The 24,344-nt window shown below is 48.3% G+C and overlaps 2 protein-coding genes across 3 annotated transcripts; one reads left to right on the top strand and one right to left on the bottom strand.

Annotated features, from left to right (window-relative positions):
* The first annotated feature begins 6,653 nt into the window (after window positions 1-6,653).
* LOC122388644 (osteopetrosis-associated transmembrane protein 1-like) lies at window positions 6,654-14,764 on the top strand. 2 transcript variants are annotated; one of them, XM_043379872.1, is made up of 8 exons: window positions 6,654-6,716; window positions 11,043-11,204; window positions 11,562-11,605; window positions 11,909-12,007; window positions 12,311-12,413; window positions 12,755-12,964; window positions 13,301-13,447; window positions 13,820-14,764. In XM_043379872.1, the coding sequence occupies exons 2-8, from the start codon at window positions 11,175-11,177 to the stop codon at window positions 14,198-14,200; spliced, it is 1,014 nt and encodes a 337-aa protein (XP_043235807.1). In that variant the 5' UTR covers window positions 6,654-6,716; window positions 11,043-11,174; the 3' UTR covers window positions 14,201-14,764. The 2 variants fall into 2 exon arrangements, with proteins under 2 accessions (XP_043235807.1, XP_043235808.1); XM_043379873.1 differs by lacking the exon at window positions 6,654-6,716 and adding an exon at window positions 6,895-6,921.
* A 130-nt stretch (window positions 14,765-14,894) lies between these two features.
* Window positions 14,895-24,075, bottom strand: LOC122388645 (CAAX prenyl protease 2-like). The gene is made up of 3 exons (XM_043379874.1): window positions 23,862-24,075; window positions 18,469-19,190; window positions 14,895-17,032 (listed from the first exon to the last, which is right to left on the bottom strand). The coding sequence occupies exons 2-3, from the start codon at window positions 19,168-19,170 to the stop codon at window positions 16,802-16,804; spliced, it is 933 nt and encodes a 310-aa protein (XP_043235809.1). The 5' UTR covers window positions 19,171-19,190; window positions 23,862-24,075; the 3' UTR covers window positions 14,895-16,801.
* Between the last annotated feature and the right edge of the window lie 269 nt (window positions 24,076-24,344).

The raw sequence follows: 24,344 nt of genomic DNA, 5'->3' as shown, positions 1-24,344 counted from the left end.
ACTCTCTTGGGCCTTAAGGACATTGGGCATACCTCCTGCATAGGGCTTTGGACCATAAAATCTAATGCAACTGCAAGACAGTAAAACATGATTGACCATCAACCACTTACACTAGGTTTTAAATATCTCTAAAAAATGTCTAGTAGGGATATGATTCATTTCATGATTTTCAACAAACAGAGACGAAGAGATCTGAGATATTGATTCACACACAAATTAGCCACGTTCAATGCCAATGCCATATAAGAATAGCCCTGGGCTTTATTGCCAGCACCCAATGTATATAAAAAATAATACAATACAATATAAAAAATGTTTTTGAAACTGTTTGAAGCAAAAAAATTATGCGTCGCAAAGGCCGTAATGCGTCATTTATGAGAGGTGGAAAAGGCATCTCGAGTTCATACGTCATTTATTAGCTAATCTTGCGTCATTACAATTTCTCTGTTTGAATTATACGCATTTTCTCTGTAAATGTCGATAAAATGAATAAAAAATGAATGATGAAAATCAAAGAAATATCCAAATGGCACTTTTTGGCTTTTAAATAATTTAAAAGATTTTTTCATTTCAACTTCAATTCTTAAATGTAATTGTGCCTTATCAGCGAAAGCTACCAAATTGTGTAGAAGTTCTGTAAATCACTAAACCTTGGGCGTATTGGGTATGTGCACGGTCATAGAATACTAGGTACAAGGCCCTAAATACAAGGTTGCACGGACTAATTTCTACTAAATCTACCAGAATATAGTTTACCGGTTGGGTATTTTAATAACTATTCAATCAAAACTTACTTACTTACTTACTTAAGATGCACGGAAAATTTTGAGAGGCCCAAGGCCTGTAGTGTCCGCTCCAGTCGAGTTCGTGTTTGACAGTGTTACTGTTCGTATGGTAGGGGCGGGGTGAAGTGGAGGTGTCTCCAGTGAGTGTCGAGCCGGTTCTTGAACGAGTTTAGAGAGTCGGCGTCTACGACGGATGATGGTAGGCTGTTCCAGTCGTTAATGACTCTGACTGCGAACGCGTTTCGACGGATGCGGGTGACGGCATGTGGCTTCGCAAGACGCCAGGAGTGTCCTCTTGTATCTCTGGTCGTTACTCGGTTGAAGAGCTCCTCCGGATTCAGGTCCAGTCTCCCATGCAGCACATTGTAGACAGCGATCATGTCGCCGCGTCGACGTCGGTAGTGGAGGGAAGGCAGCTTCATAGACTTCAGTCTTTCCTGGTGCGGTAGGTGACGTACTTCCTGGACCAGCTTGGTCGCTCGGCGCTGGACTCGTTCGATGAGGAGCTGATCCGCTCGATTGAATGGCCCCCAGACAATGTTACCGTACTCCAGGAGCGGTCGCACAAGCGTCTTGAACAGGATTGGCAGGGTCATCTTGTCCAGCAGGCTGAATGACCGTCTTATCACGGCCATCACTCGAGATGCCTTGTTGACCGCTGCCGCTGCTTGCCTCCTGAACTTCAGCTCCGCGTCAACAATCACTCCTAGGTCCTTTTCCTCTGTCGCCGTCTGCAGGACTTCACCGTTCAAAAGGTAGTCGTGCCGGTGGACGTGACGACCGACGTGGAAAACTTCTTTATTATTTTCTCGTTATCATTTATAAGCAATTTTATAAATTGACTTTCAATTTGCTTGCCTTTTACTGGCAAAATAACTTTCTAGTATTGGGTCAACATAGTTGTGTAGCAGTAGGAACCATATCTGGCAAAACCCCAATGCCTGCATACAGCAGAAAAGCAGCCACCAGGTGTCGCCACAGTCGCCACTTGGTCGCCACACAGATGTCGCGCGCGTCGCCAATCGCCACACTACCGATTTCCATAAGGACGCATATGTACGGATCAGCCCCCTCCAAAGTCATATGGCAGCATGGGCGTGACTTTTCCTACTAGCCCATAGGGTTGCGTGTTAAAATGAGACTTTTTGCGCTCGGTTTTCAAGGTCTCGTAGTGTGGGCAGCCACGTTTAAGGTATGTTAAAAGATAGCTACAACATTTCTATTTCCATTTTTGGGACGAAAAGTTCAAGCCCATCCAACCGTTTTCGAGATATTCGTCCATATATGACCCCATGTTTTTGACACATCCGAAGGTCCTGTGTTCGAATCTCGGACAGACCAAAACTTTTATCGTAAATGTGCGGCAAACCATGACTGCAATGCAAAGTAGGGGTAAGCGCGCTGGTGATGGAGAGTTGTAAGCTGGTATACCTGACCTTTGATTCAAGCCGGATTTTGCGGCACCAACCTCATTTTCAGGTCAGGTCAGGTCACTGACCTATGGCGTCATAAGTTAACCTCTGCACGGTCTCGAAGACGTCGCAACATCGTAACTCCATCAATGCAAGGAGATCTATCACAGGTAGATAAAACTTACAGAACTGATCAAACTCCCTAATTTTCAAAAGTTGTTAGCTTCGGATTTCCCCTAAGGGTCACGTAAGGTCAGGTCGGTCAGGTGATCTGACCATTACCTATAAGCCAAAGGGGGAATAAAGAGTTGTTTTGGCGCTGACAGTGATCTTAGACGGAAAAGACACGAATGGACTCAGAAAGACCTGCCGAATTGAATCATGTGCAACTTGACCTAATCATGAGGTCATGACCTGACCTGACCTTGGAACATCCTAAATTAACCTCACCCATACAAAAAGCATATCATTCGACGTGGCTGAGCATGACGAACACGATGGTGTCAAAATTGCAGCTCTGATAATATGTTGGACGACCACCGACCAATCCATCTACTGGTATGCTAATGTTTTTATTATCTATCGACGATGAACACTGAACATTCTCATGTATGTTAACATCCCACTTTGGGTTACAGAGTAAGTGGTTCACAATCGTGCAAATTACTTGTTCCACACATCACACTACCGCTCGTTCCAATGCAAATTAACTTTGGCTCTTTACAAATAAACTTTGGCATTGAAAGATGTCACTGTGTTGCACAAAAGTTAAACATTGATCACAAGATACAGCTCATCCTCAACACATAAGACGGAGAACACTATGGTAATCCTCTCAAAAAAGTTTCGGCCATGGTAGTCAATGAGGCATAGCTGTGAGCACGATATTCCATCTTGGAACACATCAAGATGAAATTACACGAATCACACTTGCAATAAAACAAATTCAGGTGGTACCTATGTTTCAAAAATCAGGATGAAAGAACGTGTACCTATCTGAAAACATGACAAGCATTATCAGAGGAGTAATGCATGGCTAATGCTATTTAAGTGACCTGTTAATCTTGGGTAGTTGAATGTTAAGGGGATCTTAGAATCTATAAGGTCGAGAGATGTTACCTTCATAAGGGTTTCCCTTTGTGGTCACACATTTTTGATGTTTACGGAAATGAACACTGGGTGGGCGGTGCACACCCTGAAAGCCACAAGTTCACACAAGTTGGCGCCTATGTTGAAGGCTCAGCTTCCTTCCTGTTCTGATTTATACAGCTGATGACACCTTTGGTTAGCTTTGTTTGAGGAAGCATTCACTCGAGGTTTGAGGTGCAGGTCTTATCCTGAAAAAGGATCAGAGGTATTTAGCTAGGGAAGTAATGAATGAAATTGATTCAGGCTGCTCTGAGGATGATTGACCACAAAGACATGGCTATTGTGGAAGTCCTGAAATAACTTTTAAACTGGTATGTGAGTTAAGTGGAATATCAAGATTCAATAACGGCAAGATAACTAAAAATTGACCTAAAAATTATCTTCCATGTTTAGTTTCAATCAACTAAATTTTACATTATTTCACTTAATTTAAAATTACAAGATGCTGCATGATTATCACTAACAAGTGGCAACAAATGCTACTTTTTACATACTATCCACTTTCACCCAGATATACATAGAATGCATGTGTTTTGATTTCATTATCGCAACAACACAGTTGTACGAGATACTTACACGAAGTATGATGTTACACGTTGATGGTATTCATCTGGGGACTGGGACAGTTTTGTTGACAGATATTATTGAGTTTGTTCAAAAGACCAGCTTTATTTCTTAGTAATGATAGCTTTTGGAATACTTCAGTCTTCCTTCGTCAGCCTGTCAGAGCTCTAAAAATGCATACAAACGACCAAAATAGAAAAGAAAATACATAAATATTGTTCGTAAGCTATACCATTGCAATTGCAAGTAGAGCAAGATAAAGCTGGCGTAAACAATCCTTGCAATACAATTATACTAACTGTGCTCAAGTTAAATCGAAAGATGTCTTCAGGTGTCCTTTGATAAAATTCACTGAGCCTTTTTTAAGCACATTGCAGTGGCGGCGCCACGAATTTTCGCCAGTGGGGGCAAGCTTGAGGTGACCCGACTGTTGTATGATACGCCGATCTGCAAAATCCATGAGCACCTTGCCCCTAGTTGTTGCTATTCAATAATTATTATGGTTTCAGGTTTCATGCATACCTACATATTGAGCTTAACCATTAACCCTCGCGGGCCCGGAAGGGGGGGGGGGGCGTTTTTCGCCTCCCCCTGGCGAATGTTTGCGATACCTCATGAACGCTTTGGGATAGAAAGACGAAACTTGCTGTGCCTTATCCCCCATTAATTTGACATATTTTGAAAGCAAAAACAAATTTGGACCTAGCCTCCTTGACAACGTCACAAGGTCGATTTTGCTAGATCCCTGCACGGCGAACGTCGGCGTCACAGACGTGTACGTGAGGTCAACATAAAACTTTTAAGTTTTTTCGCAAAGAACTTCAACAAAAATGGCCCAAGAGCTCCGGCAGTGGTACAGGTCTCGCGGGTTTTAGCGGTAGGGTTTATATATTCCCGACCGGGGCTGGGAAAATGCGTTTTATTCACCGAGGTTTTTGTGCGGAGGACAGAGTGCCGGTAGGCACGAGGTCCGTAGCCAAAAACCGAGGTGAATAAAACTGCATTTTCACAGCCCAAGGTAAAAAACAGTGCTAATTAGGCTATATCTTCGTCGTCTTAGGCTTTTAAGTGTTGAAAATGCGATCGACTTGTTGGGTAACAAGCCGCCCATGATCGTTTAAAATGGCTTCATCGTAGATCGATTAGTTTCTGAGATATAACCGGAAATGCAAAAGTGCAATAGCCTACCGCTTAATCTCGCGAAAGCGGTACCTTCGCATTCGTCTCGTCGAGATGCGCCAAATGACATATATAATGCATATACACATCTATCACATTTTGTCATACCTCCCTGAGCTCAGTCTCAATCTAAGGGTTCCCAAAAGAGGGTGATCTCATCTCTATTCTCTTCTCCGGCCGACTTTTGACAAACTGACTCTCAACCTCCTCGAGGTCAAGCTCGAGGACAGCCTTCTGGTGAATGAAAATGAGTAGGGGAATGAGTGGGAGTAGGAAATATGCGACAGGCGGTCCGAGAACGAACGTTCTGCTGATGCACTTGATACGGGGATCGTCAAAAACAGACGTACTATTATAATCGCCTATCATGAATGTTGCACCGGTCTTCTGCTCCCTTTTCAACATCAGCCAAATTTTGTGGGGGCAAAAACATAGTTTTGCCCCCACGGCCTCATGCCAGTGGGGGCAGTCTGCCCCCACTGCCCCCACGGTGGCGCCGCCCTTGGCACATTGTTAAGTAACAGTGAGAAATGAGAGAGCATGAGGCTGGCCCATCATGATCACCCAAATTGAAATCAAAATTCAAGCTCAGCAGTTTGCAGATTTGCACACAACTGCCCAGAAAGCCCTTTCAGACTTTTCCATGCATGATGAAGAGCGGATTTTTATGCATACGATAGTTATTGATACTTAGTCAGCACAATTATAAACTCTTTAAATGAAGAGAGAACACCAATAAACACCCCGCGCGAAACACCACAGGCCGCATTGTGTATAAATATTACGCGCAATGTATCGAAACGCGAGCGCCAGCTGCGCCGCGTTTGAGCGCAGCCATATCCTGGGATAATTTTCGGTATATAGTTGTAACCTCTCAGTTCTAGTTATTTTTCTAGATGATATAGTAGGATTCTAGTATATACTAGGAAAAACTTTGGAGTACCCGACTCTTTAGCAGTGCTGCCAGATTTGGAGGATTTCCGCAAATCTGGAGGATTTTGAACTCTATTTGCGGACAAATTTCGCTTTTGGAGGATTTTTGATTCTGGAGGAAAATCTGGAGGATTTGTCGTCCGATTATTATATTCAATTTCAAGGAAAAATATAACACATTCAAGACTAAAAAGGCATTTTCCTGCCCAGCGTCACCCTATCCGTTAGGATATATCACATCCTTTATCACCGTGAGACTGCAGAATGTCTCAGTCTGTAGCTATATTTACGAGGGTACAAAACTACTGGCGGATCTAAGGGGGACATTTGGGGCAAATGCCCCCGGCCCCCCTGCAGCGCCCGAAATCGACTTTCGTTTTTTAAGATAAAACGAAAACTCAGCAACTGTTAAAAGAAAAAGTATTTTTTTAACTGCACAGCAGTGCGAAAGGATTCGAAATCCGATGAGTTTTTAGAATTTGGTGAAACTTTTTTGGGGGTATAGCCCCCCGCAGCGTCCAAGACCGCCTTTCTATATCTACCAATAGGATTTGGAGGAATCTGGAGGATTTTTGTAACTGATATGGAGGATTACAGCATTCCCCATCTGGCAGCACTGCTCTTTAGTGCCCTGGTACGGATATGTATTGGAAAGTCGCCCTTAAGGATTACGCTTACATCCTTTGCTTATGAGGTCGGTGGTTGGAAATTGGGAGGGGCTCAGCTATTTTCGACCACGGATATGGCTTTATCACATGATGAGGAACATGCTGATAAGCGTTGTATGCATAGGCGTCGCCAGAGATTTTCGGTTGGGGGGGCAAAATCAACTTTTGTGTTAAATCTTGCCTTTCCCCAGTCGTTACGCACTCGTTTTACATATCATTCGACGCGCAATGGTGCGAGGAATCTGATGGTGACAACATTTTCCTTCTAGCTATAACATGTATGTTTTTTACAGAAAAAATTCGCAATTTTGAAATTTGTGGACAAAAACGACCGTTAGAATTACAGTGGCTGCAATGGCCGACGCCCTGCAGAGGGCCCCTGTGCAGGCGCCCTCGTCGCTCATGATCATCACCCAGCAAAATGATTAAAAACGGTCCATTTAATTGCATCACCCTGCTAAAACTCCATTCACGCATGCATGCAGATGTTTTACATGAAATGCATAGGGCTTATCCCAGCCGCCGATTGTAGCTAAGTTGGGCATTCGGCGGGGAGTGAATGTCGGAAGTGTGAATCGAAAGTAATTCATCTTTGCTCCAGTAAGAGGAAGTGTTTTGTTCACTCGAGTGTGAACAAAAAGTTTCTCGTTTTTCGTGTGAAGGGGAAAAAATTAACGGAACCAAAAGTTACGCACGGAATAGCAGCAAGGGATCCCTTAGAGATATAGGCTTGGGACTTCTAGGCCATTTCAGGTCACTCAGGGTCAGTGTGGACTCTCAGAAGCCTGCTTAGGATCCTGGAGATCGGTGTGGGTCACCCCAAATATTTACGTGTATGTGGTGCTTTAGGGCTTTCCGAGCCCAAGGTGGCCCTCAGAAGCCAGTGTGGGCGGAGGGCGCTAAGAGACTAGGCCCAGGGAGAGCCTGGAGCCCTCGGATAACAGTGTAAAGTTGAGCCATCGGGATCTGTGTTGAATCCCTAAGGACCCTACGTAGAAACATAAGAAGCATGTGTTGCGGCCCTAGGAGGGACACGTGAGTTGTGACCCCTCAGATGCCGGCTTCGGGCTTGGGGTTAGCAAAGTCTGTCGCCTGAAAAGTTCGGCTGAACTATCAGAGGCCAGTTATGGTTATGTTAAATTTTCAAAGGCATCCTCAAAGATTCGTGTGGCCCTTCAGAGGTCTACGTATGTATAAGGTCCTCAAAGATCCCTGTATGGGCCCTCAGAGAACATGGACACCAGTGGGACAATCTTGAGTGGGACTATCAGGGGCTGGTTTGGGCCCTCTGAAAGCTTCTTAGAGCTCAGTGGAGCTCCTTAGGAGCCTGTGTGAAAGGCAAGCTCATGAGCCCTGCGGCACTTGAACGGTACTTGAGCCTGTCGCAGACATTTGACGAGAGTTGAGAAAGGCCCCGAAGATTTCGTGTCACGCTTTGAACGAAAATTATGTGTCAGCACCCCAAACTTATGAAAATCAGCCATAAAATGTGATAAAGAACCAAATAGGAACACGGAATGAATCACAGCATTGACATTTCCGTGTTTAGAGTCGAAGTCTTGAAGATTTTGGCGACTGCAACTCCGACTCTGGTTTGAACTGCACGCTCCAACAGAGTCTGACCTCACAGGCCTTCTCAGAAAGGTACCCCCATTTTTTCCCGACTCCAAAATCTCATCGGATATGTATCGATCTCAGGGGGTGCCCGGTCCGAGGTTGGGGGGGCAAGCTGCCCCGCTTGCCCCCCCGTGGCGACGCTAATGGTTGTATGTGTCATAACAGCACATAAGTATTTTTAATCATTTTTCAAAAATAGCCAATCCGCCGTATCCTTCAGTGCAAAGTGCCGTCGGTCAGTCCCGACGTGACGTCACGCAGGGAATTTGCCAGATTTTCCTACTAGACTTCGACACCCCCTGACTAGGTATGTGCTTCTTCATATGCTCCTTCCAAAATATTTTTGTTCCACTATCTTTGTCTGTATTGTTGGTGAAAGTCTTTCAAATCAAAATATTGATATAAGAAAAGGTTCTGCCGTGCAACAGGAGGGTCAGCCTCAGCTGAAGTGACGTGGTGACGCATCACGCAGCCGATGGTGGTCGAGGGCAGTCGAGGGCTTTGACCTTTGAGCCTCGACCTTGACCAGTCACGTGACAGCACGGGACCCGAGGCGCCCGAGGCGACCACGGTATATAGAGAACTGAGGCGACCAGTCAGCAAGGCGAACAGAGGCAAACAAGGGACTAAACAGAACTGCAAGGTGAAGCAAGAGGTGAAGGCCAAGGCCCTATATAGTGTGAAGGCTGTGGGTGAAGGATGTTTTGCAGGTGCACACACAGGATTTTTTGTTGGGGGACACGACCTGCAAACTCACTGGGACCCCCATCCCCAAGGGTCCCAGGCCATAGCCAGATGTTGCCCTACATGAACTCGTATGGGCCTGCGCTTGCTCCCTGAGGAGTGAGAGGGCCCGAGATTGAGATGGGCCCTCCTGGTCTTTTGGATCATCATTTCAGCTATTTTCAGATGGTCTTGTGGTTTAAAGATTAGGGGCCCATTCAAGGATCCATCAAAGCTTAGGCTGCCTCAAATGCCCCTCCCCCCACAATTTAAATGGGGAAGACATGGGGCCCATGCACTGTTCCTCCCTCCCCCTCCCCCTCCCCCATGTGTGTGCCTTTGGTGTTTTGTCTGTTTCTAGGCTGTGCTTTCAGTAGTGTGTGAGGGAGGTGGTTTGCATATTAATCCACGCTCCGTAGGGGGGGGGGGGACAAAACACCCCCTGTCCTTTTCCATAGATATCTCATAAACGACTGCAGATATCGTCAACAAACTGTCAGGGCCTCTCCAGTCATCAATTTTACACATTGTGACCAAAATATATCCAGAGGCTGTGATAGGCTAGTCACAAATGACGTCAGTGTAACGTCATGTTCTGCCATATTTGACCCGAAAAAAGGTTTCTGGGGAAGAGCTGTCAGGCCTACAGCTTTGAAGATAGAGAAAAATGTTCAGCACATATAATTTGTAGAATTAACAGGGCTATAGCATATAACACTGCTAAGTGCTATCTCAGATTTTTTGAATTTTTTTGTTTTGACCCCATAAATAAATAAAAAATGATAGGTACCTACAATACTTAGCCAAAAAATCCCAAAAGTATTTCAACTTTCGGAAAAAAAAACGGAATATATGTAATAGTCCCTACCACCTTCTATCCACATAGGTGCCAAATTTAAGGTTGATACACCTCTATTTGGCCAAGTTACAGCGAAAAGAAAAGACTTCATAATTGATGACGTCAAATTTTCCAACTCAATTTTCAGCGATTCTACACCATGAAGCGCAAAACAAAGACCACCATTAGCCTCCCCGTGACGAGGTGCATCGAATCGATACCCATTTTATGCAAAAATTTCAACTTTAAAATTTGACCTGGTTTGACCTGACCTGACCTTCACCAGAATATAACCTGAACTGGCTCCCAAAGGTTGCCTGACCCACATGATCGCATTTGTCATGTAAAATGGACCATAAGACATTATGACACGCCACTTTCGTTGTGTGACCCTCAGTGATCTGACCTCTGTAGTGTGACCTGACCTGGTATAAAAATATTTGTTTTATGGATAATTCCCCCGTCGATTATTTTCAATAACATATGCCTTTTACTCGATTTTACAACACACATCTTGAAATGCCTGTAAACTGTGAAAACTCGACCTTTGACCTGACCTGTGACCGGTGACGTGATCGGCTGGACCGAGGTCACTGAAATTGGGTCACAACTCACAAGGTAGTTCCGTGGTTATAGGGCTATCCAACGCCGTTTGAACTTTGAAAATCGGCCGGTAAAGTTCCGAAATCTTACGGGGAACTGAAACGCCACCCCCCCCCCCCCCCTACGGGTTGTAGAGTCCGCCGATACCCCTACGGGGCGCGGGTTAATGTTGATGATACAATAGTGAGGATGGCATTGGTGTGTGAATAACAAATGATTTGCTTACATTAACCCCGCGTTCGATGTCTCTCGGACGGCGAAGATTCTACGTCGTTTGGCCAATCACGTTCCATAACCGCAGCCGCCGCAGCCGTGCCCCCGCTAACCTTGAGCGGGATTGGCCGGACGACGTAGCATCTTCGCCGTCCGAGAGACATCGAATGCGGGGTTAGTTTTGTCTTTCCTGACTGGTTGTTCACTTCCGCTTCCCAACCACTTCCGCTGGTTGTTTACTTCCGCTTCCCAGCCACTTCCGCACTTCCCACTCATTTGATTTCTTAGTTTCATTTTTTTTAACCAAACAGTAGGCAGCAGTTTTGTTTACTTAATTGCCTATTTTCATGTCTTGCAGGCTGTGATATTACAGTTTCATCAAACAAAGGAAGTCCCTGGAGGCTGGTTGGGTCTGCTGCAAGTCCCTGTAAATTTGTGGACGCTCAAGCTGAAGTTGAAGTTACTAGTCGATCACCTTTTTCCTTGCACTATGGTACTCATCTGTGGGGGGTTTGTTGTGGTAAGTTGATTGTTTCCTCAATTAGATAGGATTCATGAGTTTGGACTTGATTTTCACCTTTCAGTTTCCTTCCCAACTTTTCTCTCCTGCTCACCATTTCCCACAATTGGTGTATTTGCAGGTTGAACAACAATATGCAGGTTGAAACTATGATGTAAGAATGGGGCACATGTACTTGTAGCTTTAAAGTTATTGTGTTTTCTATTGCTTGCATTAGCATCCCATTTAACATAGGCATTCTGATTCTGGGATTATTTATCATTGTAATTTGCAGGGAGTTACCTATCCTGATGTTGAGTCACCCATCGAGGTCAGGTTGATAGCGCTTCCATTTGATGTTCCATGCTGCTCTTTCAGGCTGCTTTGGTCCTGCTGGTCTCACCAACTGCCTGTCTCTCAAAGTGAGTTGGGTTGGATTGATGCAGATGCATACATGCTGCATTCATGCGTTTGGCCAAATGCTGTTTAGTGGTCATTAATCCAGAATTTAGGTGTCTTTCAAATCAATCTATCTTTTCCTAGTGAAATAACATGGTTGCACAGACATGTCTTCTTCTTGTGACCTGTCATGACCTGGACAGTGACCTGGACAGGCTCTGCAGCAGTACATTGTTACTACAGCAGTGCAGCAAACAGGTCACGATTATGAGACCCTGTAACGTGTTATCTGGTGATCTTTGTAACGGAACATTGTTTGCCTCCAGGGACCGTGACTGCGACGTGCCCGACTCCTATCATGCTGAACCGAGCACCTCGACAAAATGCACGATGGAGCTCAACAATCTGGCCGATAGCCTGTCGGGGTCAGTGCCCAAGCGGTCTTCGCTCTTCCCATTGATGCGACGAATCTAGAACGCTCAATAACCTGAGGCTTACCACCCTGCATTGCTTGGAATTGGAATGTGTCGGTCCATTTAATCTTCGAATCATTTTATCGTCCTTTTTTCTCAAACAGTATTTGATCACCCTGTTTGACAAATTCACATCTGTTATGCTTCTTGTGTCAGCCAAGCCCTATTCGTCTTGGTACCATCGTCAAATGTATCTGCCCGTCGCTAACCCCTAACCCGTGACCTCTGACCTTTACTCTGTCTCCGTGCCGGCAGCATCTCGCGCTGTATGATCATGTCGGCGCGTCCCCTGACGGCGTGTCTGAGCTGCTACCCGCTAATGTCAGATCTGGAGCGGGCGTACACCACCATTGTGGGGGTGAGTGGGCCGGGGGCGTTTCAGGGGGATAGACGAAGTGGCGGATGGTGGGAAGGTCGGGGAGGGACTGCATCGGTCGCAATAAAGTAATGAGTGGGACCTCAGCTTAACTCTTATTTCGGTAGCCTGTAAGCGTTTTGAGTAGGGACAACGCTGTTAGGTGACCTGGAAAGTTATAGGTAACTAAAGCACTGTTGTTTCTTATTTCACCTGCCTTCCTTGTTAGTTAACCCAATCTGAGCATCTCTTTTGTAAGTCTTTTTGCCTTTGCATGGCGTAACCACAATATGGTTCAACATACGGTTACCGCAGTGACACCATTCCCCCTCCCTTCCCCGCAGTCTGGCCCCGACCAGTCAGCGTGCGCGCACGAGCTGCTGGACCGGGACTCGACCCACATGATGTTGCGCGCGTACGCCTACTACACGGAGCTGCTGGCGGTGAGCCGCTGCGAGCGCTGCCTGGAGAGGGGCACCAACGGCGCCTACCGGCTCAAGGACGGCGTCACCCGCTTCATGGACACGGACGCGGCGTTCCGCAGGTGTATGCAGGTGAGGCAGCGACGGTGGGATGTGGGGGGTGCCGTGTGGATAAGGCGAAAGAGGAGCGCAAATGTGGATGTGGATGTGATAGATGAAGCAGTGAGTGGCTGGAATCTTACGTAGTCGGTGTATTAGTTACGTGGAGGAAGTGTTTTCGCAGCTTGGTGACGTGCTGCGCAAGGCAGTATCCGATGAAACTCATGAAATGTATGCTTGAAATATCATGAAGATGTATGCTTTTTTGGATTTATATTTCGGTCTCAAAGTTTCCTGTTTTCGGTTTCATTTCCACTGTAATCTCACGCCGACTCTAACCTCTCGTCATCCCCACTGTGTTCATTTCAGCTGGAGTTTCCTGCTCACAAGGCTGTGAACGCCAGCGCGGACATGTGCGACTTCTGTCGGCCCCAGTACGACATGGAGCAGATACACGCTAAGGATATCATCAAGGACACCCGCGACTGGCAGACTTGCCGCGATATTATTGATATGGTGAGCTTTGCAATGGTTGGGAGGCTCACCAACGCCAGGGACGGGTCTATTTATAAAAGAACGATAGAGGATAATAGTGCACGTGGGACCCTAAGTCTTGCTTTTTGTGATTTCGCCGTCATAATCACTTTCAGTGATCAAGATGGCGATATTACAGTCAGCAATGTGGAGTGATCAGTGATCACGGAAAGTCATGTCCTGCCAGTCATTGAGTGCAGGCACTACGGATAAGGGCGGAGTTTTGGAGAATCACTAGCCTCAGTGTCAGCCCCTTCGATTATGTTACCAAGCTGAGCGCTGCTCCCCTATTGTCTGTCGCCCCCCGCCGGCGGTCTCCCCTCCTTCCACTCATCCCCTTTCGTCCGTTGCCAGGCTAACACGACTCAGTACATGTGGGAGCACTACGGCTGCGACGTCTGGGTGCTGACCCTGGAGCGGTTCCTGTACTCGCTCATCCCTCTGGCCATCTCCGCCGCGCTCATCGTCTCCTTCTACAGCTACGTCTGGTGGCGCTACCAGCGTCTGGAGCGCGAGGCGGCCGCGCGAGAGGCGGAGCGGGGAGCGCGCCGGCCCTCGGTGGGCAAAAAGGAGCACCTGTACGACTACAGCGGACTGCGGCGGAGGCCCAACAAGGCGGCGATGAGGGAAAGGGCCGAGAGAGAGGAGAGGGAGCAGAGAGAGGGGAGGGCGGAGGACGGAGAGAGTGATGGGAGCGAGGAGACGGACGCCGGTGACGCGGGGAAGGAGGAGTAGCGCGGGTCGCCGTCAGGTGGCGGATGCTGGGCCCCGCGGGCTGTGCTGACTGGAGCTGTGAGTGCGAGTGTGGGGCTCTACTGTTATGAATATTTCGTGAGCTTGTAGTGGTCAGTGGTCCCATGCTCGACCTCGGGGAGTGTAAGGCGTTTTAAGAAGTGACTGCGCAAATGTACGCTCGCATTTTATACAGGCTTTAATGATTGTATTCACGTATATCCGTAGCATTTTCATGATTCAGGTATCCATTGCGTGAGGTTCACACGACGCCTGAGTCAACTTGTGTACTTTTATGTCCTTTGGGCGCCTGATCTCGATTGTAGCCAGCTTCCCTGCGGAACGTATTAGAGGATATCACACAGTGTCGAGCTTTGGCGGTTTGTAATCAATAATTTTATTGTATGCGGCTGTGGCAGAGAAAGGCCTCACGAGGTCCAAGTGCCTTACCGTTACCAACATGTACTCATATACCATCTTTTGCCAATGTATTTGCATGCGTGTTCATCATTGCTTTTAATCGAGTTCATAAGTACGGAGAATATACCTACCTCAAGTGCGACATTTGGCGAGTGGCTTGTGTGCATCGCGACTAGGTTTGGAATGTCTTGCCGCTCGCAACATTGTTCGCTGCATTATACAGTCCTACTATCTGATACGTATCCGAATCCCGGTGTCACCCCAGTACAAACAGCTCTGAGAAATATCGGCGTTAGTTGTATTTGTCACTGCCTGGGCCCGGTGGCGTTCACACGGACCCAACACACAGACAACAGTCCGGTACAGCGCGCGGCAGACGGCAGAGATCGGTTAGAGCTCAGCAGGGGGACCCGCTCCAAGAGGTAGCTGAAAAATTAGATGTTACGCTGTTTTAATGGAAGAATTGGACTCTTTGTACGAAAGTGAAGCGGTTCACGGTTTCTCTGATTCTGAGTGTGCGCCTGACGCTCTTTAGGTAACCAGACCAATACAATCCACGACAACCTGACAACACCTAATGCATTATTTTCGGTCCCCCAAAAGCACTTCACACGGACTATGCGGCTGATCTACTCGACACACGTTATGTTATCGCTCTCACCACGTCCAGCGGTGCACCCCGTCCCCCGTAATCCGCGCGGCACAACACAAAAGTGAGAAGACAGCCGCTACAGGAGCCAGTTACACCGCTGGTGACCAATACTGTGCGTCTGTCATGCCATATTGTGCCGTGAGTAACACCACCAACAGAGAGCAATCACCACTTCACAACAGCCAGGACAAGGATCGACGATATCGGTTCCAGCGAGTTCAGCTTCCCGACGCTAAGTCACGGCCCCAGTCGCAGGCACTAGACGGCTCAGCCACTGGTAGCCGGTGAACTTCAGCTCCAGCAGGCTCCTCTTGCCGATCCAATTTTATCCTAACCGTTCGAACATTCTCAGAGGCACCGCCCGGCGGGCCCTCTCTTCTCATCGAGATGTTGCACCACTCATTGCACACGCGACAGCCAAGCTTTGCGCGACATCCCGACTAGTGACAATCGAAGCTACTCAATCCAGCCCAATGTTAACTTGACTGAACGAGTCAAACACACGAACGTAACATGAACGGTTTTGAGTGTTTCCTCAGCCCGTTCTGTCGCCGCTGTTCGGCAGCACAGGCCGGACCCGGCCGGTCCTAGAGACAGCCATACGGTGCCCGCGTCCGCCACAGTGGCAGAACTGATCACAGGCGCGCACAGTACCCTCCATTAGCTCAGCTCACAGCAACACAGGAGCCTATGTCCTAGTTTCTCCAGCGTTAGAGCGCAAATCACATCACAACAGCTCGTCGACACGTCAGTGTGTTATGGCACAACCCCACAGCACAAACCTCCAAAACTTCCCGTTTGAAGAACAGAACCGGGCATCTATGTAGTAAACAAATAAGACTAGTGGGACAGCAAAAAATGGGCTCACAATGCAGCAGTAAGAACCAAAAAACACCTAAAAAAGCGGAACTGATGAAAACGCTGTACTAACCCAGCCAACACCAACGTTCTTTCTCCATTCGTTAGCCGAAATTCCAGGGGTAGATCCTGAGACACCCGTCCCTCACTGCCTTCCGTATCATCGGCCGATACAATGATATAGCTTTGCATTTGTCCACCACGACGTGCCCAGGCTCCACTCTTCATTTGAACCTCATTCGACCTCTCCATTTTCTTCACTGTCACTGTAAACCAGCACATACCGCCCTCCGCTGTAAAACATACGACGTGCGCGGCCTCTGGTTTGTGCCGACTCCAGCCTCGGAGTCTGTGTGAGGCCTGTCCGTCTACAACACCAGGGAGTATGAAGGCAGCGATCGGGCGGAAAGCGGCAGTGCGCAGTCAACGACAGGCACTCCAGTCTTCACCAAACGCTCAGGCACGTAACCGCATCTTCCAGACACACAGCTATCACTGTCATCTGTCTAAATCTTCCAACCTTGGCAAGTCCCGTCACTGCCACCATCCTTTTCCCTCCAGAGACACTTGCTGACGTCTGTCCTCATACGACCGCACCCCACACCCCACTGCCGCCACCCTTAACACAGCAGCGCTATCCAGCGCTACCACACACCACCCCCAGTCCGCAGTCGTCACACCGCCGCGCTATAGTACACCGTGTTCCCATACACTGCAGGCGTTGTGAGAGCCCCCAGCAGTAGGTACCACACCACCAGTCCCGTGACGTAGGCGAGCACCAGCTTAGCGCGCCGCGGCTCAGGCTCGGCCAGCAGACCGGTCACGTCCGGGAAGCCCATGTGGTTACAGAAGGCGTGTGCCATGAACGGGGCAGTCATGTGGCCAGTGCGCACAAACAGGTACGCCTGTGGGCAGGAGAGGGGAGCAGACATTAGTGATTGCCAATCAGCAGTGATTGTGGGTTGGTGAGGGATGTGATTCATTTACGTTGATGTGGAAAGTATGACGCACCTGATGAAAATTAAAAAAAGCTTATCATAATGAATTTGGTTCCTTCAAGTAGCCTCAAAGGCCTAAATCGTGCTTTCAGTTACTCCATTATGGCTAAATAACACGTCATACTTTCGATACATCTATGAACTTAACTTAAGAAATGTTTCGATTCATGTCGAGTATGTTGAGGACAGACCTAACGCCAGCTCACCAGCTCCCAGTTCCCGTCCCACTCACCGAGTAGACTCCGAACACGGTGGTGTAGGCGAACTGGAACAGGCTGGCCCTACCCACCTTATCCCTTCACTCACCGAGTAGACTCCGAACACGGTGGTGTAGGCGAACTGGAACAGGCTGGCCCTACCCACCTTATCCCTTCACTCACCGAGTAGACTCCGAACACGGTGGTGTAGGCGAACTGGAACAGGCTGGCCCTACCCACCTTATCCCTTCACTCACCGAGTAGACGCCGAACACGGTGGTATAGGCGAACTGGAACAGGCTGGCCCTACCCACCTTATCCCTTCACTCACCGAGTAGACGCCGAACACGGTGGTGTAGGCGAACTGGAACAGGCTGGCCCTACCCACCTTATCCCTTCACTCACCGAGTAGACGCCGAACACGGTGGTGTAGGCGAACTGGAACAGGCTGGCCCTACCCACCTTATCCCTCCACTCACCGAGTAGACGCCGAACACGGTGGTGTAGGCGAACTGGAAGAGGCTGGCCCTACCCACCCTATCCCTCCACTCACCGAGTAGACGCCGAACACGGTGGTGTAGGCGAACTGGAACAGGCTGGCCCTACCCACCTTATCCCTTCACTCACCGAGTAGACGCCGAACACGGTGGTGTAGGCGAACTGGAACAGGCTGGCCCTACCCACCTTATCCCTTCACTCACCGAGTAGACGCCGAACACGGTGGTGTAGGCGAACTGGAACAGGCTGGCCCTACCCACCTTATCCCTCCACTCACCGAGTAGACGCCGAACACGGTGGTGTAGGCGAACTGGAAGAGGCTGGCCCTACCCACCCTATCCCTCCACTCACCGAGTAGACGCCGAACACGGTGGTGTAGGCGAACTGGAACAGGCTGGCCCTACCCACCTTATCCCTTCACTCACCGAGTAGACGCCGAACACGGTGGTGTAGGCGAACTGGAACAGGCTGGCCCTACCCACCTTATCCCTCTCACTCACCGAGTAGACGCCGAACACTGTGGTGTAGGCGAACTGGAAGAGGCTGGCCCTACCCACCCTATCCCTCCACTCACCGAGTAGACGCCGAACACGGTGGTGTAGGCGAACTGGAACAGGCTGGCCCTACCCACCTTATCCCTTCACTCACCGAGTAGACGCCGAACACGGTGGTGTAGGCGAACTGGAACAGGCTGGCGGCCAGGGCGTTCAGCACCCCCTGCCGCTGACTGAGGCGCTCCATCAGATGATGCAGGTGCGCGATACCGAAGAACAGCGGCGCGCAAAAGTAGAGCTGCTGGGGCGACATACACGTGGCCAGCATAGGCACCATGCACGCCCGGAACGTGAACTCCTCAGAGAATGGCGCCACGATGTGGTTCCTCACCCAGACCAGGTTCCGGAGGCTCTGCCACCAGTACATGGGCTCCAGGTAGATGTTCCAGTGTCCCACGTGATACTGCTGTACCAGCGGCCCGAGAAACAGCACGGCGGTGAGCAGGTAGGGCAGCAGCAGGGCGGGCAGCAGGCCGCTCAGCCTCAACCCCATCACCTGCCAGATGGAGTGGTCGGCCAGCGGACTGGCGCGCCCGGGGCCGTACTGCAGGTACAGGTGCGGGAACAGCGGCGACACCAGAGACACCAGCAGCACGCTGACGAACCGCCGGCGGATGGTAGCCGGGTGGTCGCGCGAGAAGCCCGACCGCCACACGTACAGACTGCCCACGTAGAGCAGGCCCAGGGAGCAGCAGAGCAGCACGGCACTGACGCACGGCACCTCAGCGGCACCAGCAGCGACGGCACTGACCGGGCACAGGTCGCCCGAGCATTCACCGGCGACGGGGTCCTCCATGGCGGCAGCGGCAGCGACGGCTGTTGGGGAAGGGAGAGTATGGTTAGATGGTATGCCAACGGTGCACAGAAAGTACAGCCGATATTTCATATTGGACATTTTGATAACAGACGTTAGAATAACCCTACAGCTATTGCTCTGACAAAACGAGATAATAATGAAAACGATGATATTGCGAGTAGCGACGTAAGAAAATGAAACTACAAGGCAGATGAGAATACCAGAGTCACCACTCAAGGCAGAACAAAACAGCGGCACTCGTACTTGAGGATGTCACATAAATATCCGTTGTGTTTAAGTACCTATGATCTGAATTACACCACACTACATGATAACGTGAACGCATGCCAAACTACACAAACATCAGTCACCAGCACACTAACGAGTTTCGGTCACTATCCAAACAGAGAGGCTGTCCGTTCTGGTCACGACACGACGATCACGAGGAGGTCTGACTGGCGCCGCTCCAGGCCAACACTGGACTGGCCCATCCGAAATCAATCGGCAAAACTGAGCGCCAACTGCTGCAGCCCACTCCAACGTCCAGAATCCATCAACAAGTCGCGATCGTTGGCGGCCAATGGCCGTCGTCCACAACTCGCCAGCGCGCACCCCCGGATCTAACTACGAGAGCCGGGCCGTGCACTTTGAGCCCGACCGAGCGAATATAGTCGCTACTGGAGGGCAGCCATAAACAGTCGAAAGCAGGCGAACCATTAGGGAGCCGACCAGCCGGCACACGCACGTCAATATCCCTCCTAATCCACAGATCGCCTGACGGAGTAAACTACTTACCTCTGCTGCGCGGAAACCCACTCTGGGCTAAACCCATCACGACAACACCACATGCAAATACTGCAATACAAAAACTATTACTAACCACCCGTGTGTGCGCGGGAACGCAATAGCATGAACGAACTGCTGCCGACTGAATCGATCTCCGTCCCACCCACGGTGAACATCGCCCTCCAATCACCTGGTCCGTGTGACTTTTTTGTCCCTATCTCCGGGCACGTTACGTCATCGATCTCGGTCAGTCAGCCTAGCTCTCCGGATCGTGAACAAACGCGTGGGGCAGTGGACAAACTGTATCGTCCGGTCGGCCGGCCGAGCGGCGGCCTAAAAACACAGCCGACCCGGTGAGTCAGCCGGGACGGAGTCCACGGTCCAAAGGTGAATCCACGCCGCCGCTGTCATCGCTTCATCATCTTTGGCACTGCTGGGGAGGTGGGAGACGGGGAGGGATGGGTGGCGACTGCGAGGGACGGGGGTTGAGAGGGACAGGGAGGGGATGTGAGGGAGAGAGGACAAAAGGCTGAGGCGGTGAGGGACTGACTGGGATGGGATGAACCAGGAACAACACTGGGCTTGACGACAGTCAAGTGATATGGCAAGTAGTGAGGAGACTGATACGCGGGCACGCCTCACCCAGATCTTGCTGTGCAGTGTGAAATGTAGAAGCCTCTTGGCTCTTGCAGTGCTGAGCGCTATAAAACAACAGGTTTTGTTCACCAGACTTTTACGAAAATCGAGCGAGTTGGAGACCGGAGAGCGAGTGGAGGATGTCTTCGTGCGCCAATGGCAAACGGTCTCGAAGCAGAGAACGTTCGCTCTCATTGAGCAGCTTCCGAATGATCACTGATCTCTTAAAAATTTGCACACAATGTTTTCATGTTGAACAGCCATGACAGCAAGTAAAAACGTCCCGAATATCGATCGCTTACATCAACGTTCTAATTCATATTCAAATCAATATTCTGAGAGCACTTTTTAATGATGCTGGCCTTTAGGTAAGGCAAATATATTCCTAGCATCGGGAAGGTGCGGCGAGAGCCCGTTCGAGCCGCTCTAGCGCACAATGCACGAGTCTCCCGGGTCCTGTTCACGGCATGGACGACTGAGATAAGGGGGCCAACGCAACAAGTTCTACAGCAGCGTTGGAGTTTCCGGTACCACAGAGTACGGAGAATAACAGCTGATGTGAGATTTCTCCGGTATAGGCCGTAGCTCCTCTAGGCCCAATGGATACGAGGCTCGTTGCCTTCCTGTAGTCATAGTGTAAATTCCCCAGATGTACAATGAAGCTTCTTGCATTCAAACCAGCCTAATCCAGAATTATTATTAAACATATGCATATACATAGATGAAAGAGAGGAGCTTTGTAGAACCTGTTAATTTGGAAATTGTATGCTCAGAGGCCCTAAATAAGCTTCGTGTGACTATCAACTTTGCGGCTTGACTGGGGCAGGCGGCAAAAACAACAGCGGCCTGAACAGTTCCCGAAAGGCTAAGCACTGGATGGGGTTAACCTACCCGAAGAATAAAATGCGGGACCAGAAAGAAACCACAATTCCAATGCTGTCCCCCCTCCCCACTCTGTTAATCTGCCCATTCAAACATTCAAGGTAACTTTTTAACCCGGCACCGCCTGGGCTATTTCCGTACCCACGACAGCCTGGGGGGGGGGGGTCGGATCCGACCCCCCCCCCCCCTGTTATCTCGAGAACCAATGGTCGTATCGAGCCCCGCGAGGCGGCGTTCGAAAGGTCTCTACGAGACCTTCCCAAAGCACTCTTAAGATTTTAAGATTGAGGTCAACTTTCGGGTCAAGGTCAGGTCAAAGGTCAAATTCTGGGGTTTTGCATGATTAGGCTTACGGACAGCGGAATCGATAGCTGCTGCTCGAAACTCACCAAAAATGACCTCAAAGACCTAGTGAAGGTACCATGTACGTATAGGGGTCATACTAAGTACGGGGTCAAGGTCAGGTCAGGTCACGAAAGGTCACGGTTTTCACTTTCTGCTACATGGTCGTGCGACACATGTTTTATGGCTTATTTTTCACGCCGAATCCGATGGTAATGGTTATATGTGACCCCAAGTCACTGTGCTGGTGATAAGTGTGCATTGAAAGCATAAAAAATCGTTTATACCAAACATAACTAAACGAGGGCTAAGAAAAAAAGTCAATTTTTCAACTTTTTATTTTTGACATAAAAATGCCTTTTTCTAGACGAGCTTTGTCCCAGGAATCTAGTGACGCCATTTGTTTTCACATGCGATGTTCAGAAGTGCCTCTAATTCGCGAAAATGCTTATGACGTCACCATGCCCTATGCATGTTGGAGCTATATTTTACAATTTGGGGGTAAAAAATCAAGATAGAAAGTTGAAATTTGGGACACCTAATGTTCTAATAGAGCTCTATAACATAAATTCCGGTTTTTTGAAAATTCAAAAAATTTGGATTTTATTAGCTGTTTTCCAAAAAATATAGTTTTTGGAATTTTTAGGGGTGAAAAACGCATTTTATGGAAAATCCGAGATAGCCATTTTAAAGAACTCGTTGAGCTGCGTCTTTTCATGTCCTTAATTTGCAATTTGCTTTAAACCTCGATTTTTGGCGATTTTTTAAAAACATTTACCACTTTTTGACTGAAAACGCCATGTAGTTACATCACTAAAATTGATATATCTAAAAGAAAATGGAAAAAATGTCCTAAAAATTACACAGGAGACGTCAAATTGATGGGGGAGAAGGCATGCCAAGTTTCAAGTTGATAGCGTAAGCGGTTCATGAGTTATTCAAGAAAAACGGAGGGGGGGCTCGGATCCGACCCCCCCCCAGGCGGTCGCGGGTTAACCCACAAGTATTGCTTGAACTGCACAACAGGGCATAAAGATTGGAATAGAAGCCCAAGTTTTTTAATTTAGAGAAACTTTAAGAAATTAAGAATGTGCCCCCTGCAACCTTCATCCTCCACTACCTACCTATGAAGGTTACCTGTTTTTGGATCTGCTACAGATGATAGCTCATGTCTGTCTCCCAGGAATGTCTCATCATCCCTATCTTCGTATCATGTTGAGATACGTCCAAAGGTTGGTAGGTAGGTATAAACCTAAAACCTACATCTCCTGATATCTGGTAGTTGGTACCTATAGCACCACTCCTTGGTTGCAAAAACAAAAGGGTGATGCCTGCTTTATGACTAGCCAAAGATCTTACAAAATTGCAACATCTGTTGATGTTAATTCAGAGGCTCTGAATCAGTGGATGTTGAGGAGGTAAATAGAGTTTGATAGTATTTTTGGTAAATAGTATTTTGAGACCGCAACACAAATATGACACTTTTTAAAGGTCTTAAAAATCACCCACTTTTTAATATTATTTCAAATTCTTGTAGATTGTAAATTATGATATCAGGTAAGCCATGCATTTTCAAACTTGTATTGTTAATTTTTTGGGTAATTCAGGGATGCTCACAGCTGCATGCCCCACAGCCCATGGCCACCTCTCCCACTCTCAATCTGATCTACCACCTCTCAATAATTCAAGTCAAACCCCGCGTTCGATGTCTCTCGGAGTTCGGACGACGAAGATTCTACGCCGTCCGGCCAATCCCGTTCAAGGTCAGCGGAGGCTCGGCTGCGGTTATGGAATGTGATTGGCCGGACGACATAGAATCTTCGTCACATCCGAGAGAGAGACGTCAAACGCGGGGAAAGTGTTGGTTCTAACTAACCAGATACACACATTGACATCACATAGGCGCTGAACAATGTCAATTATAAGCAAATGCATGCATGGCAGAAAAGATGTTGGTGAGTGCGAATTGACCCAGTTATACTTAAACTGCAAGCTGTTTGTTAACATAGGAGAAAAAATAACGAACTGGAAAATTTCGAGCCTACCTGGTAACTGAACTCTGTACTCTGTAGTTGCCTTGACTACACCCAGCTAGTTTTCTTCTGGTAAAATATGACTGGGGGTAGAATCTATATGTCACAGTACCATAAGCAATGATCAAAATCACAGTTTTTGACGATACGCAAACATAAGGCCGGCTACCGCCCACACAAACCCCACAAACTTGAACTGCCTATGCGTGAATCACAGCAAACATCCTAGACTGGCATATTTGACGCATTAGCGACATTCAAAACACTAAGCATTGACTGCTAATTTCAAATGTTGCATGGTTGTTTTGCAGTCCAACGTTTTATATGAATTTTAATCTGTAATTGTCTAATTTTTATCATCTTGGAAGTCATACACTGCACTTTTTACGAAATTCATGCATAGAATCTTAAGATTACCATTCATTATCCCTCCACAATCTAGATATTCATCACTTTCCATGCTCATCGGCGGTAATAATTCAGCACTCTAGCGGC

Source organism: Amphibalanus amphitrite, unplaced genomic scaffold, assembly GCF_019059575.1.
Source record: "Amphibalanus amphitrite isolate SeventyFive unplaced genomic scaffold, NRLGWU_Aamphi_draft 000329F_arrow, whole genome shotgun sequence".
NCBI classification, from domain to species: domain Eukaryota; kingdom Metazoa; phylum Arthropoda; class Thecostraca; order Balanomorpha; family Balanidae; genus Amphibalanus; species Amphibalanus amphitrite.
The sequence above is the reverse complement of the archived record's forward strand: the minus strand, read 5'-3'. Positions and strand labels throughout refer to the sequence as shown.